Genomic DNA, 17,466 nt, shown 5'->3' with positions numbered 1-17,466 from the left:
CCAGCTCTGTACAATGCTGTGAACACACACACACACACACACACACTGCCAAAGCAGCCGTCACTTACAGTGCGAAACAGATTTAGCAGGCGCTGCGGGTCCTCTCACAATAATTAAGGAAACCAAAGAGTCACTGATTGGGACAGCTCTCCTTTCCTGAAACGATGGGCTGCTGTCAACACCTCCTCACTCTCCAGCTCTGGCCTTGGATTTTTTTGTTATTCCTGTCAAAAAGAGCTCCAGGAAACGGTTCAAAAAAGCAACTAACAAGGAGGAAATCCCCCCCCCCCCCCACTGCACTGTGTCTGTCAACGGAAACAAGCTTTTCAGCACCCCTCAAAACTCATCACACCTTCCCAGGTCTCTGTACTCTAGTGCCCCCGGCAGACAGTAACTGCACACATGACAGAGATGGAAAGACCACCAATACAGGGACAGCAGCACGACTGCCACTGCAGAACAGCGAGGGGAAAGTATGGGCTGAGACAAGCAGAAGCCCTGTTCTAGACTGGAAGTTCATTGATATGGTGGGTGTTATTGTCGTCGTGTGTCAGTGAACTGGAGAGAGAGAAAAATAAAAAAAGAGAGCTGGGATGGAAATAAAACTCCTATTCCATAGCAGCTTGATGAGCCACTGTGTACAGGTAACAAGCTGAGGTGTGTTATTCAACTCATAGTAAAACCAGGAATGGATCAAACTGCTGTGCAATAGGAGTCTTCAAAAGTCTTCACAGAATTCAAAGTGAACTTTCTTAGGGGGCTGTACTTCAGACATGCATTCGGGAATAAGAGTTAAAACACCCCCAAAATAGATTGAAAACTGCAAGCGTTTTACCAGAATCCGACTCCACCACCAGCTGGGAAAGCAGGAAATGCCATGGTAGGCATCCAATCTATTTTCAGCAGTGAGTTGATGAGAGGGTCTGACCAGAGACCAGATTCCAGAATATCCAGGATATGTGGGTCCAGAGTGGCTCTACTAATTGTGAACCCAGGTGCTTGCTGTAGTTTGTACCTTGTCCTTCCTTCATCAGCGTCTCAACATGGCAATGCATTCGCTATTCGTATCAATTTTGCAGACATTTGGAAAGAGACAGTTTTGCATGCACACCTTCATAACAGGACAAGGAAAATACAGAAAGAAGCATGCACACACAAACCCAGAGCTGCACACACTCACACAAACACACACAGAGCTGCACACACACACAAACACCCAGAGCTACACATGCACACACAAACCCAGAGCTGCACACACTCACACAAACCCAGAGCTGCACACACTCACACAAACCCAGAGCTGCACACGCACACACAAACACACACAGAGCTGCACACGCACACACAAACACCCAGAGCTGCACACACTCACACAAACCCAGAGCTGCACACGCACACAAACACCCAGAGCTGCACACACACACACAAACCCAGAGCTGCACACGCACACAAACACCCAGAGCTGCACACACTCACACAAACACACCCAGAGCTACACAAACACACCCACAGCTGCACACTCACAAACACACACAGAACTGCACACGCACACAAACACCCAGAGCTGCACACACGCACACACAAACATACCCAGAGCTGCATACATGCACAAACACCCAGAGCTACACACTCACACAAACAAACACAGAGCTGCACACATTCACACACACAGAGCTGCACACACTCACACAAACACACAGAGAGCTGCACATGCACACACAAACACACACAGAGCTGCACACACTCACACAAACACACAGAGCTGCACACACACACAAACACCCAGAGCTACACACACGCACACAGAGCTGCACACACTCACACAAACACACAGAGAGCTGCACATGCACACACAAACACACACAGAGCTGCACACACTCACACAAACACCCAGAGCTGCACACACTCACACAAACACACACAGAGCTACACACACACAGAGCTGCACACACTCACACAAACACACACAGAGCTGCACACACACACACACAACACACACAGCTACACACACACACAGCTGCACACACACAGAGCTGCACACACTCACACAAACACACCCAGAGCTACAAACACACACACTGCACACACACACACACACACAGAGCTGCACACGCACACAACACACCCAGAGCGCACACACACACACACACACACACACACAAACACACCCAGAGCTGCACACATTCACACACAAACACACCCAGAGCTGCATACACGCACACACAAACACACCCAGAGCTGCATACATGCACAAACACCCAGAGCTACACACTCACACAAACAAACACAGAGCTACACACACTCACACAGAGCTGCACACACTCACACAAACACCCAGAGCTGCACACACTCACACAAACACACCCAGAGCTACACAAACACACCCACAGCTGCACACACACAAACACACAGAACTGCACACGCACACAAACACCCAGAGCTACACACACTCACACAAACACACCCAGAGCTGCACACACACACAAACACACCCAGAGCTGCATACACGCACACACAAACACACCCAGAGCTGCATACACGCACACACAAACACACCCAGAGCTGCATACACGCACACACAAACACACCCAGAGCTGCACACACACACACACACACACCCAGAGCTGCATACACGCACACACAAACACACCCAGAGCTGCATACACGCACACACAAACACACCCAGAGCTGCATACATGCACACACAAACACACCCAGAGCTACACACATGCACAAACACCCAGAGCTACACACTCACACAAACAAACACAGAGCTGCACACGCACACACAAACACACAGAGCTGCACACACTCACAGAAACACACACAGAGCTGCACACACTCACACAAACACACCCAGAGCTACACAAACACACCCACAGCTGCACACACTCACAAACACACACAGAACTGCACACGCACACAAACACCCAGAGCTACACACACTCACACAAACACACCCAGGGCTGCACACACTCACACAAACACACCCAGAGCTGCACACACTCACACAAACACACCCAGAGCTGCACATTCACACACAAACACACCCAGAGCTGCATACACGTACACACAAACACACCCAGAGCTGCATACATGCACAAACACCCAGAGCTACACACTCACACAAACAAACACAGACAGAGCTGCACACACTCACACAAACACACAGAGCTACATACACTCATGTCACAGATGCCACAAGTTTCAAAGCCACTCCGAGCTGTCTGGCTGGAGCAGCAAGGCCAGTTTAGAAGTTAAATATAAAACAGTGTCTATCGCTGGGCTCCGGGCCACATATCCCAGGGAGAGAGTCTGAGGCAATCCCTGATCGCTCAGCCACACCAAACAGCAACACTGCTGCTGCTGGGAACCGCAACAAACATCATGTCTGGGGGCCGTGTGCGTTTACCATTGAATGCAATTTAATGCACTGCTAAAACAGTTACATAGTGGTTCTGGAACCTTGTCTTAGGTATGCATGTATCTCACTAATCACAGTACTGTGGCACGCTCGAAGATTCATTCATCCATTGCCAGGGTAAGGAAGGACGTCTACATAAACTACATATTGAATCTTCCCGGTCTGTATTTATTTTGCAAGGATGTGGGATTTGATTTTCAAAGGTGCTGGACTGACAGCCCTGTGTTTATCTAATCAGCAGGCAGAGTCGTATCAAGCCTTTGGAGGCTGACATCAGCTCCATATGGGACTGATTTAAACTAGGAGGAGATGTTTGGATCCCCACTAACCATTTTGGGTTCTGTCAGGATTAACATGCATATTTTTCCACACCCAGTGATAAGTGCTCAGAATTTTTTAAGCTGGATAATATGATCTACATGGGGGGGGGGGGGGGGGGGGGGGGGGGGGGCACATTTAACAGTACTTGGACGCTCTAAAGACTAGCAGTCATATAGATGTCATCACATGTGGGTAGAATACATGTTGGTTAAACTCCAGCACCCTGCTCATTCTTCAGCAGTGCGAGACTGGATCACACCCAGTGATTACACACACAGCCATTTGGCGGCAGCACTCCCACCCCCTCTTTCTTTGTACTGGGACCCTGCTTATTACAAATCATTAAGTGCCTCTCAGCCAATCAAGACAATCCATTTATCAACATTCCAAAGTGAAACAGTCATCGCGGGTCACGGAACAAAAATTAACCAGCACAAATTGACAGGAGCTTTTAGGATCAGATTATGACAAATATAGGAGCAACAGTAGGGTGCAGGGGGCACAGTGTCCAGCGCACATTTCTATATGAAGTGATGTCACTTTGATTCCCCTTAAATGTGCAGGGCTAGCAAGAAAAACGACCGCTGCAAAGCTGTCCCGGACAGCACTGGTTTTTCTAGGAGCTTGATGGATTCTCTAGTTTGTCTAATGAATCTCAGGTGGAACTATAAAAGCTGGAATGGTTCAAACTACGTCAAGCTGTCTACCTTCCACGCCCGACTTCCTCTTGCACCCTTCCCAAAGAGGGGGGGGGGGGGGGGGGGCTTCAGCAGCAGGGAAAGAAAAAAAAAAGCATACGAGAGAGAGAGAGAGAGAGAACTGGGATTGTGTTGGGAAGGGAGCCGGCCTCCAATTACAATTATGACAATAGGCAATAATGTGACAGGCAGCGGTCTGGAATGCAATGGTTATTCATCCTGGAAACAAGTCTGGATTCTTGAATTAACGCCTTGCCAAAGAAAACTCCCTATCTGGGGGCCTGGAGTCACAGAGAAGACTGGGCAAGCTTCTTTCCCACAAAGCTCACTTCACAACGCTGTACTATTCCTGAAATCGGGGGCTTGGACAGGATAGGATGAAGGGTCCAGAACGCTGTGGTCTAACTAAGCTTTAAAGCAGCCATGCTCTGCCCTAGTCACAGGCTCAAGATCTCACACTCAAAGTCAGTCTGGACAGAGGAGTTTACAGCTAACCTGGACAAGCACACTGTGTACTACTCTTACAACATATTCAAGTGCAGCTGACAGAGAGAGGCTGCACCAGCACAGTTCTTACACTAAAGCTGCAGCTGCACATGCTACAGAAATCCCCTTCAACTTCAACTCTACAATGCTCATGGGAAGAGTGAACGTTGAAGTAAGTTAACAGTGCAGGGAAGTGCTAGAAAGTATACCCAACCCAAGACTCGAGGAGTACTCTGCTCACCGATGATGGAAATGGAGATCTGGGTGAACACGGATGTTGGAGTCCAGTGGATTCTCTCAATGTTTTAATAGTCACACTGCCTGTAAAAGCAGCAGAGATTCCTGGCACAAACAGGGTTAAGGCTGCATAAACCTCAGGTATCAAACCGAGAGAGATATCCAGGGTTTGTTTTCTTAACTTGTTTGTTTGACAAGCTAGCACAGGTACGGTGCATCAGAGAACAGCACGTCTGTGGAGACAGTGAGAAAACGCAGGGGCAGAAATGAGAGACAGCGTGGAAGAGAGAGGATGGGGGAGAGAGCAAGAGGGAAGGAGGAGGAGACTAAGAAAATAAAAAGCCAGTAATAAACAGACCCATTATTCACACAGAAACTACAACCCAGAAACATCACTTAAAACAAGCAATGTCTAGGTTTATAAAATAACTACTCCCATATGAAACGTGCAATTATAAAGACATCTAGAATATGTTTGGAACTTAACTGCTACGCAATGCAACAGCAAGCAAGCGCCGAGAACTTGAACACTATCACACCTCACAGACAGACTGCAGAGCAAAAGGCAGGGAGGTTTTTAAGTTGCTATCCCCTTCACACACTTACAACTTCACTAACAAATAAATAACAGCTAATTGAATTTGATAGCTACATGCAGACTGATTGAGCAGGGTAAAGGATTCTGTACCAGTGTACAGTATGTAGGTCTGTACTGCACTATCCCTGCTGCAGAGCTTGGGTTTCACTGCTGTTATTAGACACAACAAACCCAGCGTGTCTTCTGCTAAACAGCTTGAAAAGCAAAGATCTCATGCAGCCGGCTCCAATTACAGCACCTCGCCAAGCCAGCCATTACAGGCGAACAAGCTTACCTACTTCCAATGCTTAAAGCAGGATGCTTGATTTGTAAAGGTTTTATCTGTACGTGGGACGAAACTTGTGTTACCAAGCTCCGAAACAATCAGAATTCCAAAAACTATTTTAACTGCTCCCAACAGCAACCAAGCTATTTCTCAGAAATTCCTTTATGTCACCACACACTCAGCTACATGAGCGCAGAGCTGGTCATTCACAAGCACCGTGTCTGCAGCACAGTTTAATAGGAGCTCTCTGGAAGGTGTCCAGTCGCTGAAGCATTTCAAGCTCCCCTGGAGCTACAGTAACAGCACAGGTGGTCAGGTAAAGGCTGCTTCGTGCTTCAATCACATGGCCGCCGTGCTCAGGGAGATTTCCAATCTCTCTGGTCTGGCGCTGCTGGTTGCCACAGCTGAATTTCTCAACTCTAGATGGTTGCGTTGCACAATCTCCTGCATCAGGTTTGTATTGATCTCTCACAGTTTCAAATAATTACAGCAGATTCAATCTAACCAGCAGTGAAGCACAGTGTCAGAAACAGAGTGGAGGGTTATCAAACCATTCCAGGAGGTAGGTGTGCGGAGTTCTATTTAAACACAGCCTGGCACATTAAAGATGTTAGGCTGGCACATGAGTAAAAGCAGGCTCTCGCTCACAATCAAGCACGTCTCCCTCTCTCTACCCATCTATTCTCCACCCTCCAGACCCTCACTCCAGCAGGACAGACGTATTCACTCTCAAGCAGGGGGCTGCTAAAGCAGAACACAGGGTCGAGAGCTCAGATGTTGTAAATTAGTCTGAGGGTGTGCTGCTGGAGTGAGTAATGAATGCATATTTGGAATGCGTGGAGATACTGAAGATTGCCAGCCCATTATTGCAGAGGGCCAAGGTATTCAGCCCAGCCTGACTGGCTCTGCCTGTGTGTGTGTCTCTGTGTCTGAGAGAGAGAGAGGGGTGTGCATTTGCATACAAAGAGGTCCCATCAACATGTATGCATCATTCATGGAATATATTTTCCGAATACAACTGCAGAAACATGGAGGCCATCATATTCTATATGCATGACTGAATCTAGTGAACAGTAAAGCAAGTTTCAAAATGTTTAACCTTCAACTGCTTTTTATTTTCAGGAGTCCATTTGCAATGCCATTCATCAGATCTATACAGTGTGTGTGCTTGCGTTTCCTAGCCTCCCATGAATGCTCTTTCTCTGAACACTCTTGCATTTTCGAGACACTCAGTCCCAGCAGCCCTGGGTATTGTTGCGCGTCGAGCAGGGCTGGCGCTGCGAGCGAGAGAGGTCCTTGGTGGTCCGCGCAGGAATGTGGCTAAAAGGGGCACCTCCATTGTTCGCTGGGAGAATGGAGAGCGCTGGCTCATTGAGACAGGGAAATAAAAGACACTGCCGAGAGAGAGGAGGGGGAGAGCGCGCAACAGGCAACAGCAGGGGAGAGGAAAGAGAAATGACAGCAAGAGAAAAAAAAGAGAGGGAGGACGTGAACGACAGATACAACCAAGGCGCATAAAGTTTTTTTTTTTTTTTTCTGGCAGCAAGAGGGGGATTTACACGATAGCTAAAGTGTTTACTAGCAGCTAGAACGCCACTTCAGTAATCTGAAGCAAAGACCCTGGAGAAATTGGCAGTGCAGCTGTCCTTGCACCATATCCAGCAGAGGCTCCAATAGCAGGGATGTGCTTTAATGTCTGTTATTCGCATCGAGCTGGCACTGCGGAGCAATTACAACGTTCCTGAAAGCGCTCTGGAGACATCACAGACTGGCTCGCTAATCTGTTGTGCCTCCGGTTGCCGCCAGTGCCACCCGAATCCTCCCAGAACGAGCAAAAACCATGCAGCTGAGGGACAGCATCCCCACCCCACAAACCACATACAGCACACCGAGCCTCCAGCTCGTCTCCATTTGAAGAATTATCCAGGCAGGCTTCAGTATGTTCAGTGTGTATTAAACCTAGCATCCAACTACAAAACCATGATAACGATACCAATGTAAGCATGTGTTGCTACTGTCTACTGCAGCAACTGGCAACTCTGGCCCTTCCAGGCCTGGTCCTTGTGTGCCAGCCATGTCCTTATTTGTTTAATTGAGCCAGTTCAACCTCTGTGCAGATGCCAAAGCAGTTAGCTATTCCAGATAGCAGTTATACCCAAATAAGTAGAACAGCCCTCCAGGACCAGTTTCCCCATCCCTAATCAGGTTGCACGCTGCAATGTTTTATATCCTGTGACTCTCCCCATGCTTTGCGTTATGCGAGACTAAGCTCTTCTGCATTACAGGGACTCCAGCAGAATGAACTACTCTCCATGTTTACGCACAAGGGCAATGACAGAATCTAGTGCCCAGGTAGGTGGGGCGCTGGGAGGGGTACCGACCTTGCACCCAGCCAGCACCCCCCAATTCCCTTTGATGAGGTTGAGTTGAAGAAGCTCCTCGGGTTCCCTGAAGCTAATCAGCATCTTCATGTTGGAAACGGATGTTTACATCTGCTTCCTGGGCATTCCTGACCAGAGGAAGGTGGGCTTGGCACCACCAACCAGGCAATTACAAAATACAAGCCAGCAAAGAGTCCTTGAGAAACGCAACACAGAATATAAACAGAGGTGGAAAACAATTTGAAGAGCCAACGTCACAGACCCACAGGAGCCTGGGCAGACCTCTAGGTCTCTCTAGTTCCAGGGATGGAAAGAAGATCCAATTCCATTGCAGTTTGACCCACCCTGGGTTTTCTATTCACCAGGCGGAGATATGCCCAAATAAAACCTATATCTTTGCGATTCTCAAGTTCTGCCCCATGATCAATCTCTCTCGGACTGATTCACTCAGCCAGAAACAGGAAACCATCATTTCTTTAGAAGAGAGAGACTGATGAAGAACCTCTGTCCAGCTTGACGCCCTTGTTTCAAAACGCACTTCTTGTTAAGTGATTGTCTGCTGTAATTACCTTGCTGTTGGGTCCTGCACACAGGGAGCCACTGTATTCAAGATGAGCCATCGCAGAGGGTTTGCAAACACAAAACATCCACTGCCTCCCTCCCAGTCCACTCAGCCAAACACCAAGTTAACCTGCCTCCTCCCCAGACCCTCACAAATGAGCTGTAGAACACACTGCCTCATGCCAGACTCCCTTCCAGACCATTTTACTCTAAATTACCAAGCCATACCGCCTGCCTCCCAGTCCCTCACTGTAACCAATAGGCTTCACCACCTGCCTCACTGGTCATATTACCCCACAAGCACCGTTTGGCACTGGGCGTTAAGCTAGCTCTTCAGAGCAGCTGTTTAAGAACCCCTGTTTAGTTTCCTATGAAACTCGTAACAAAACGAGATGTGCCGCTGCTGCTTGACTGGAGCTCTTAAAAACAGTGAAACCAACCTTCCGTTCGCGAATGAAACCCGCACCGGTTAGGTGTTTAAATTAACATTGTATAACAGGGTAACTCGTAGCCTAAGGCAGACTCCTCGTCATAACGTCACCGCTTCTGTTAGCTCTTACAGGTATTAAAAAAAAAAAAAATAATAATTATACAAACAAAAACAAAAAATCATGTTGAAGTATACCGCGCATATTGCGTATGTGAAGTGATAGCGCGGACATCTGTAAATCATTTTTAGGAGGATTATACATGGAGTTAAAGTTAGAATACGTTAGCGCTTCAGCGTACAATGTTCCCAGTTTATTATAATATCTACTTATTTGTGCGTTTCTTATTTTTATTTATTTTAAGTGAAAAGGCCAACTCTGAGCTTGTGTGGGGGGTTTCAGTAATGGAATTTCTTCAGAAACCATCAAATGTGTTTTTCCGAGACGCGACCCCCGGCTCAGCGGCTCCTGTGTGAATAAGGTCATTGAGGAACCGTACAGCAAACCCACCTTTCTTTACACAAGATGCCCCCCTTTCTCTAGTTTAAAATGAAGATATAGTATACTGTACTGTTTGAGCCCCCCTCAGCTCCCCGAGCGCGGGGGCCAGTAAATACCGAAGCCAAAAGCTGAATTCCTAGCAAATAATCCACAATAAAAGAAATGAAAGGACTAACAGCCCATAGTTCACACCTCGCCTGACGCTAAAAAACAGAGGGGGGATACGAGCGCTCACAAGATTAAATCTCTTCATTTACATGACCATTACCGAGAACAAAGCCAAGTTAAAAATCTCCTACAATGCTCTCAGTTCACTAATTGCACACACATTAACGAACCCCGAGTGAGCAAAGCCACCTCGCCATGCTTCACCAAGTGCTGGTCCCGCTGATCTTAACACCAGACCCGAATCAAACGAAATTTACAAGCCGAGTAAGACAGCAGGTACATGACCGCATCACACGGGAATAGATGTGCCTCGATTCGGAATTCAGATTCCCAGTACACGAGGCAATTTATCCATGAAGTTCACTCCTGATCAGAAAACGGGAAATACAGACCGGGTATTCTAATACAGGGCGATTATAAAGAAATAAAGCGGACCACCACAAGGCTTCATTTCTCTTCCGTCCCGTACACCTCAACTGGGGAGTGGTACATTATTAATGCATGGCATTAGTGTAGCAAATCTCTCACAGTTAACATCTTATAAAACATTAACCCATGTGGCTACACTGCTTAGCACTGTATACCGAACAATGAAAACAACAACTTGATCACACTTCACCGGGAGTTTCCACGACTCCCGCGTCCCAAGTACAGCCAACTTGTAAATGTTACAAAGAAAAATCTACACAAACACACTCGTCAAACCTGCCGATTGAATTTTTTGAAAACGATGTCGTAGGATAATATCCGTATCTAACAGACGCTGATATTAGAGTGCGCAGATCAATTGGCTGACTAGATTTTAAATTATTATTATTATTATTATTTTTTTATTATTATTAATTATTATTATTATTATTATTATTATTATTATTATTTAAATTGCAGCTTATTGGCTGTCTGTGAACAATAACACGTTTTATTTGTATAAACCAGAGCGGGTGTAGTAGATTTAACACTACATGCTTTTAAACAATACAATAAAGACATCCAGCTCAGTATAGATATACTACTGTACACACTTTTCGTCCACAGCACACGGTCGTAAACCCACTGGAAATGTTTCTTTACTGTACATTTAAAACTCGCTGTATGTTTACCGTTTCCTAAACCGCCTTCTTGAACCGGTTTTGTTAACAGTATCGCTAATTGGTATGTATTTATTTTAAAGGCGACTCACCGTTCACTCCTTGGTGTGGGACGTCATTGTAATTAAACCCCTTCGACCCGTAGGCGAGCCTGACTTCGGTGCAAGTTTTGGGTTTCAGCTCGGCACACACCGCAACCCAAACCAGCACTGCAGAAGCCCAAACCAGCGATAGCACGTTGATCCCAGCCATAGTGCGAGGGGAATTTAAACAATATACAGGACCTAAAAGAGAATCTATTAAAATACTACTGAAACTTTTTACAATTGCAAAAGCTGTGCAGCGGTTTCTGATAGTAAGCTGGTTTTTGTCTTCCAGGAGTCTGTATCTGCGGTGCTAGACTTTCCAAAACTCACTGTTCGTCCGGGGCCCTCGTTTTGGAATTGGAGATTTTCTCTGTTTGCAAAAAAAATAAAAAAAATTAAAAAAGTACACAGTCATAAATATGAAGTATTTCTTCAAATAAAATATTTTTCTCCTGCTTTTTTTTTTTTTTTTTTTTTCAAGCCGACTCAGCCGACTGCGTGGTTTTACAAAGTTCTCCTTTAAAAAAAAAAAAAAAAAAAGTGAATTGATTTAAAAAGTCTGTGTGAAAAAAAGAGATTGCTTTGATTACCTTCAAGAAAAAAAAAAGTCTGCCAAGTTTATTATTGTCAACAAAAACAAAAATAGCTCGTAGGACAATATTAAAAGAGCAATGGGGAAAGCACGAAAGTTGATGAAAAAGTTTGCTGGGAGACAGAGTTGATCGCTTTGCTGGGAGTCAGTGAGGTTTGTCTTCTCCGCGAGGTCCCCGTTTCTAAAGCCACCCAGGCAAGCTTCTGAGATCACGCACAGACTTTGGACAAAGACCAAGCCATGCCGGCCAACCGCAATTCCTGGCCTGGAATCGCAGGAACAGATTCCACCCTTGTTACTGTACAGAGTGCAACCGATACCCGGACTGGATTTTCTGGAATGGATTCCAAACTGTTTTCTTGTGTAATAAGTTACATGCAGATTAGGATTTATTTTATTTTTTTCCTGTCAGATATGAATTTGCATCATTGTTATTTTGTTTAAATTTGAAAGTAAATGAACACCTGTTAATATCACACAACTAGAAAACAACCAGAGAGGGTATTTAAAGACTGCAAAACAGCCTGCATCTTTTAAACTCTTCTAGTACGTTTCTTTCCTTTTAGTAAACCCTATTATCTACCAGGCAGAGAGCCGCATTGCACAACCAGCGAGACGCTAGATGCTGACACCCACACATACACACATACTTATAGAACATGTCACGCATAGAGAATGATCTTTTTTAAAAGCGCCTGATTCGATTCTGTCAGGTTTTGCTCGGATTCAGAGTTGTATTGTATGTTTGTAAGCATGGGTACCTCTAATCAATGCTGCCAGCTATCGTTTCTTTGATTGGTTTGCATGGCTATGTGAATGAGCTAGGATGTTTTGAGCTTCTGAAGAAATCTCTTTGGCGCCTGAGGTCACACTTATAAAGGAGATCTTAATCTCAGTGTGTTTGTTTTCTATCTATCTATCTACCTATCTATCTATCTATCTATCTTTCTATCTATCTATCTATCTATCTATCTATCTATCTATCTATCTATCTATCTATCTATCTATCTATCTATCTGTGCAGTAACACATGATTGACAGTTCTGTTGCACCTGTTTTAATGCAATGAGCAGCACGTGCCGCTGAGTTCAGCTTCGAGCCACGTGCTGCTACAGCAGGCATTGCCGTGGCTGTGCTGGAAATGGTGTGGACTGCTTCTGAGCTCACCAGGGTGGTGCGGTGCACTGGCAGTAGTGGACACACAGACTCGGGGCTGTGCTAAACCTTCCTGACAGCGATGCATGCCTTGAAGATCACATCCAATTGAGCAATCAACAAAGCCAGAAATGGCTGGCCACTTCTGATTCCTGTTAGACCCGCCTTGTTAGCTGGTCAAAGCCACAGAGCTTCATAACAAAACTCTGCAATCGGCGGCGATCACTGAGCTGAGCTTCTCCGCCAGGCTTTCAAGTTCTTTGTCCCAGTTCTCAAACTCAATTTAGTGCTGAAGTCAGCTGAAACACAACTCGTGATTTTATTGATGCATTTGAAACCGGTTCAGCAGCGAAGGTGTCACCAGGTCATGCATCTCCAGGCGCAGTTTGTCTCTGTCTGGACCCCGGAGCGTTCTGGTCAGGGCACGTGTACAAAAAGACAAATGTTCAGAACCAGACTTGCTTATTATGAGCTGCCAAGGTCCAGCGAGTGACAGAGGTTGTAATGTGAACCTAAGAGTTACATGAGCTTGTTTTTTATTTATTGATTGATTTATTTATTTTAATTGCTTTATGTTTTTTTTAATTTAATGTTTTGAAAATGGGTGTTGCTTGTTGTCAGGGATCTATAAGTATAGCCCCCCCCCCCCCCCTGGTGAGAGGTGGAGGGTTGTTCAGCTCCGATGTAGAGAGAGAGAGGAGGGAGAGGGAGAGAGAGGAGGGAGAGGGAGAGAGAGAGAGAGAGAGAGAGAGAGAGAGAGGAGGGGGGTGGGTCGTTTGCACAAGAATGCTGCATTCTCTCCACTATTGTAGCCAGGAATTCCTCCGCTTGGGTCCCTGAGCTTCCCAGATTACACAAGTGAAACCTGAGAGCCATGCCAGTGTGATGCGAGTCAGTGTGTGTCAATGTGAGGCTGTGTGTGTGTGTGTGTGTGTGTGTGTGTGTGTGTGTGTGTGAGACAGAGACACTGTGTCAGTGTGTACCAGACTGTGTGTGAGATAAAGAGAGTGTGCGACTGTGTGTGTGTGTGTGTGTGAGAGAGAGTGTGTGTCTGTGTGTGTGTGTCTGCGTGTGTGTGTGTGTGTCTGTTTGTGTGTGTGTGTGCGTGTGTGTGTGTGTGAGACAGAGACACTGTGTCAATGTGTACCAGACTGTGTGTGAGATAAAGAGAGTGTGCGACTGTGTGTGTGTGTGTGTGTGTGTGTGTGTGAGAGAAAGTGTGTGTCTGTGTGTGTGAGTGTGTGTGTGTGTGTGTGTGTGTGTGAGAGAGAGTGTGTGTCTGTGTGTGTGTCTGTGTGTGTGTGTGTGTGTGTGTGTAGGTGTGAGAGAGAGAGTGTGTGTGTGTGTGTGTGTGTGTGTGTGTGTGTGTGTGTGTGTGTGAGAGAGAGAGTGTGTGTCTGTGTGTGTGTGTGTGTGTTTCAGCCGCTCGGTACTTCCCTGTCATCTTTTCACCAAGCTTTTCCCCTCGATCTATCAGGTCAGAGCTGGAGATAGACTGGGACATAGAAGGGTTTTAAACCTCGATCAAAACACTCATGCAAAATCTACACTCACTGCATTCTGCAACCTGGGGATAAACTATTGATACAGGATGTGATGCGTCTATCTGGAGTCACACAGTAAATGAGATACACTTTACAGCGTGTCTCTTCAATGGGTTTGTACAGATTGTGGTGTCCTGTGGTTATCCCTGCAGCTGGGACTGTGCAGCCTGGATCATGCACTGAGGGTTTGAGAGAGGGGGCGTGCAAGCCCATTTCTTAGCCTCTCTGGCTGCCTGTAAAGATGCCTATTGGTTCACACTGCTGCCAATCGTGAGCGTGCCAGAATTCTCAGAATTGTGACACACTGGTCATGGGTGGAATGGCCCCAGGCTTTGATCAAATCACAAAGACAGTGGCACGGTATCTACAGTATATGACAATAGCAGGGCCATGCATTTGGATTCGATTGTCACTCCCAGTGATCTTCCTGCACGGTAAAGACCCCCCCCCCACCCCCCCACTCAGAGCAGTGGAGGGGTTAACTGGATCTCACTGGCTCTGCTGGGCCCTTGACATGGAGTTCTCCTATCAGCCTGCCGTTCGCATAGAACAACACAATTGAATTAAATCTCTGTTTAATCTCACACGATTAACATTCAATACATCCTCACAGATAAGCCTGCCATTCCTGTCTTCACACTGATTCAGTGCTGTTGGTGCGATTAGCATTTATTCACCATTAGGAGCCCTTTGATCAAATTAAAAAGGAACACCCAGGTTAATGAAGCCACAGTTCTGTAGCATTAGGGGCCTCATTCACACCCTGCCACAGATACATCAGAATGAACATTTAAAGGGACGTTTGGAATTACCTGACAAGCAGCATCTATGGAAAATCCTCCTTCAGTTTCTCTTGGTGTTTAAATGAAAAGCAATGCAATGCAATGAGGGACTCGGGAGTCTGCTTGGTTAATAGCTGATTGCTGAAAGTTATGGATGTTTTGCAACAGCAATCGCTAATGGAAAGCAAGTTGCTAAAACCCATGGTAAATTGTTTAAGTCAGTCCCATTTTCCCCGGGCTCGGCTCCAGTCCTGCACTGTGTATAACATGACTTCTATTTCTAGCATGACTCATACTTTAGGTATGCCATCTTTGGGTTTGACTTGAGAAATATGAGATCAAAACTAACTCTTGTTTTCTCACAGCTAACAGCAAAGTGAGTTAACATGCTTAAAGAACCTGATCAAATCCTTGGGAAAGCCTTTCGGCAAAAACCCTTTTCTTCAGAGCCAGCCTTCAAGGCTTTCGGTTGAAAAGTTTGTCAAGGAATTTGACTGGTTTCTGTTAGTATAGCTATCTTTTGACTGAGTGCATAATAATTATTGATTTCTAGAAACCCCTTTTTTTTAGATTGTTATTTTTGTTAGAAATTCATTAGTCATTAGAACTGGTTTTGCTCTCAGAATGATGCTGGGAGTTCGTTACCAGCAATGGTTTTTATAGTTATGATACTCCACTACATTGACAGTACATTGCAACTCTCTTACACCCTGTTTTATAGATTAAAACCCACCTTCTTGCACCCCGAACCCCATCCCAAAGTGACACCCCAGCATTTCAAAGCTTGCACAGCGTGCCTAACATTGCTGTGCATTACAGATACAGAGCTAGCTGTGCATTACAGATACAGTGCTAGCTGTATGTTTCTGTTCTAGTGTCCCTGCCCTCAATGATTCCCAGTATCAGACGTGGCCCCTCTGTGCTTACCTGGTGGGTTCACCCCCTGCTGGTGGGAAAGGGTAAGATCTCATCCAGTGTTCCTAAAGCTGTGCCTGTCAGGGTTCTAAAAGGAGTTTTCAGGACTGCTGTCACTACAGCACTTTACTGAAGTCTCTGATTCAGGTAAATCCCCTCAAATCAACAAAGTCTCTGGTCTGCGTGTGTGTGCTGGACCTGCCTCCCTTTGCTGAGAGGGCTGAGGTCTGGGCTGAGGCACACAGATGGGGCAGGCAGGAGGGAAGCAGTGAGGTACACACACCCTGAGTGGGGGGCACATATTCTTAAAATCATACATACATAAAATTAGCCTGGCCCAAAGTGAGACGTTACAGATCTTCCACCCCACCATCAAAACAGCCCCCTGATGGAGGAGTGCGGAGAGGGGCGTCCATCCTTTAGAATCGGGGGCTATAAATCAGGCTGCTGCATGTCCGCTGGGTTCCGTCACTGTTAAGCCCGGCTGAAGGGGGGGGGCGAGGATCAACGGCGTCCCATGGGGGCCAAGTCAAACTGCTGCCTGCTGCTCCCGCTCAATCGCAGGCTTTGACTGGCTGGCCCCGCAGCTGTCCTGGGACGGGGCATTCCAGCGTTCACAGACACCCCAACAAGCACACGTCTATTCCTTGCTCGCTGCTCACCAGCTGCTCTGCGAGTTTGACGCAGTCTCTAATGCCCAGGGAGGGAGGGGATTGGTGACAGTCTGTCCAGTATCTGCACACTCTAAACCCAGCTATAAATATGCTGCTTTACAGATAGCGACACAATTGCGGATTCTGATCCCTGCTTCTCTAGATGGAGGGCTATCAATTCTATGAAGCCTGTGATTTGGATCTCTGTGCCTGCATTTGTACAGTGAGGCTTTTCCTTTCCACCCAGCACCCTTCTTACGCATAAAGTTAATCTTTCATTATTTCCTTCCGTTATCTTCTTGGATTGACACGGTATCCCTACACCTCCACACACACTGGAGATGAGGCACGCTCTTCACTGGGGTGCTGGTAGACAGTATTTCACAGGTACACTGAGCAGGTCTAAGTAACTGAGCAGAGCACAGCTGTAGTCGTGTCGTTTCTGGATGATTGATGCCTGTTTGGCCCGTAGGGGGCAGCAGTGATTGAGGAGAGAGGCAGGGCAGCCCTCGGGGGGCAGATACTTTATCCCACAGTAGATTGGGAATCCAGCCATGGGGCAGGACTGGAGCTGTCACTGGGA

The 17,466-nt window shown here is 46.5% G+C and overlaps 1 protein-coding gene across 3 annotated transcripts in view; it reads right to left on the bottom strand.

Annotated features, from left to right (window-relative positions):
- gpc4 (glypican 4) overlaps positions 1-12,070 on the bottom strand; it is a 29,945-nt gene extending 17,875 nt beyond the window's left edge. For 2 of the 3 annotated variants that reach the window (XR_005950636.1, XR_005950635.1), the window contains exon 1: positions 11,249-11,723. Coding sequence is in view for 1 of the 3 variants with exons in the window: in XM_041256041.1 (XP_041111975.1) it covers positions 11,249-11,408 (160 nt within the window). In the remaining 2 variants the exon portion in view is untranslated. Of the gene's footprint in view, positions 1-11,248; positions 11,724-11,832 lie in introns of those variants that run through there. The other variant, XM_041256041.1, reaches the window with a different exon arrangement.
- Positions 12,071-17,466: the final 5,396 nt, after the last annotated feature.

Source organism: Polyodon spathula, chromosome 7 (assembly GCF_017654505.1).
Source record: "Polyodon spathula isolate WHYD16114869_AA chromosome 7, ASM1765450v1, whole genome shotgun sequence".
NCBI classification, from domain to species: domain Eukaryota; kingdom Metazoa; phylum Chordata; class Actinopteri; order Acipenseriformes; family Polyodontidae; genus Polyodon; species Polyodon spathula.
Note: the sequence above shows the minus strand (reverse complement) of the source record. Positions and strands in the feature narration are given on the sequence as shown.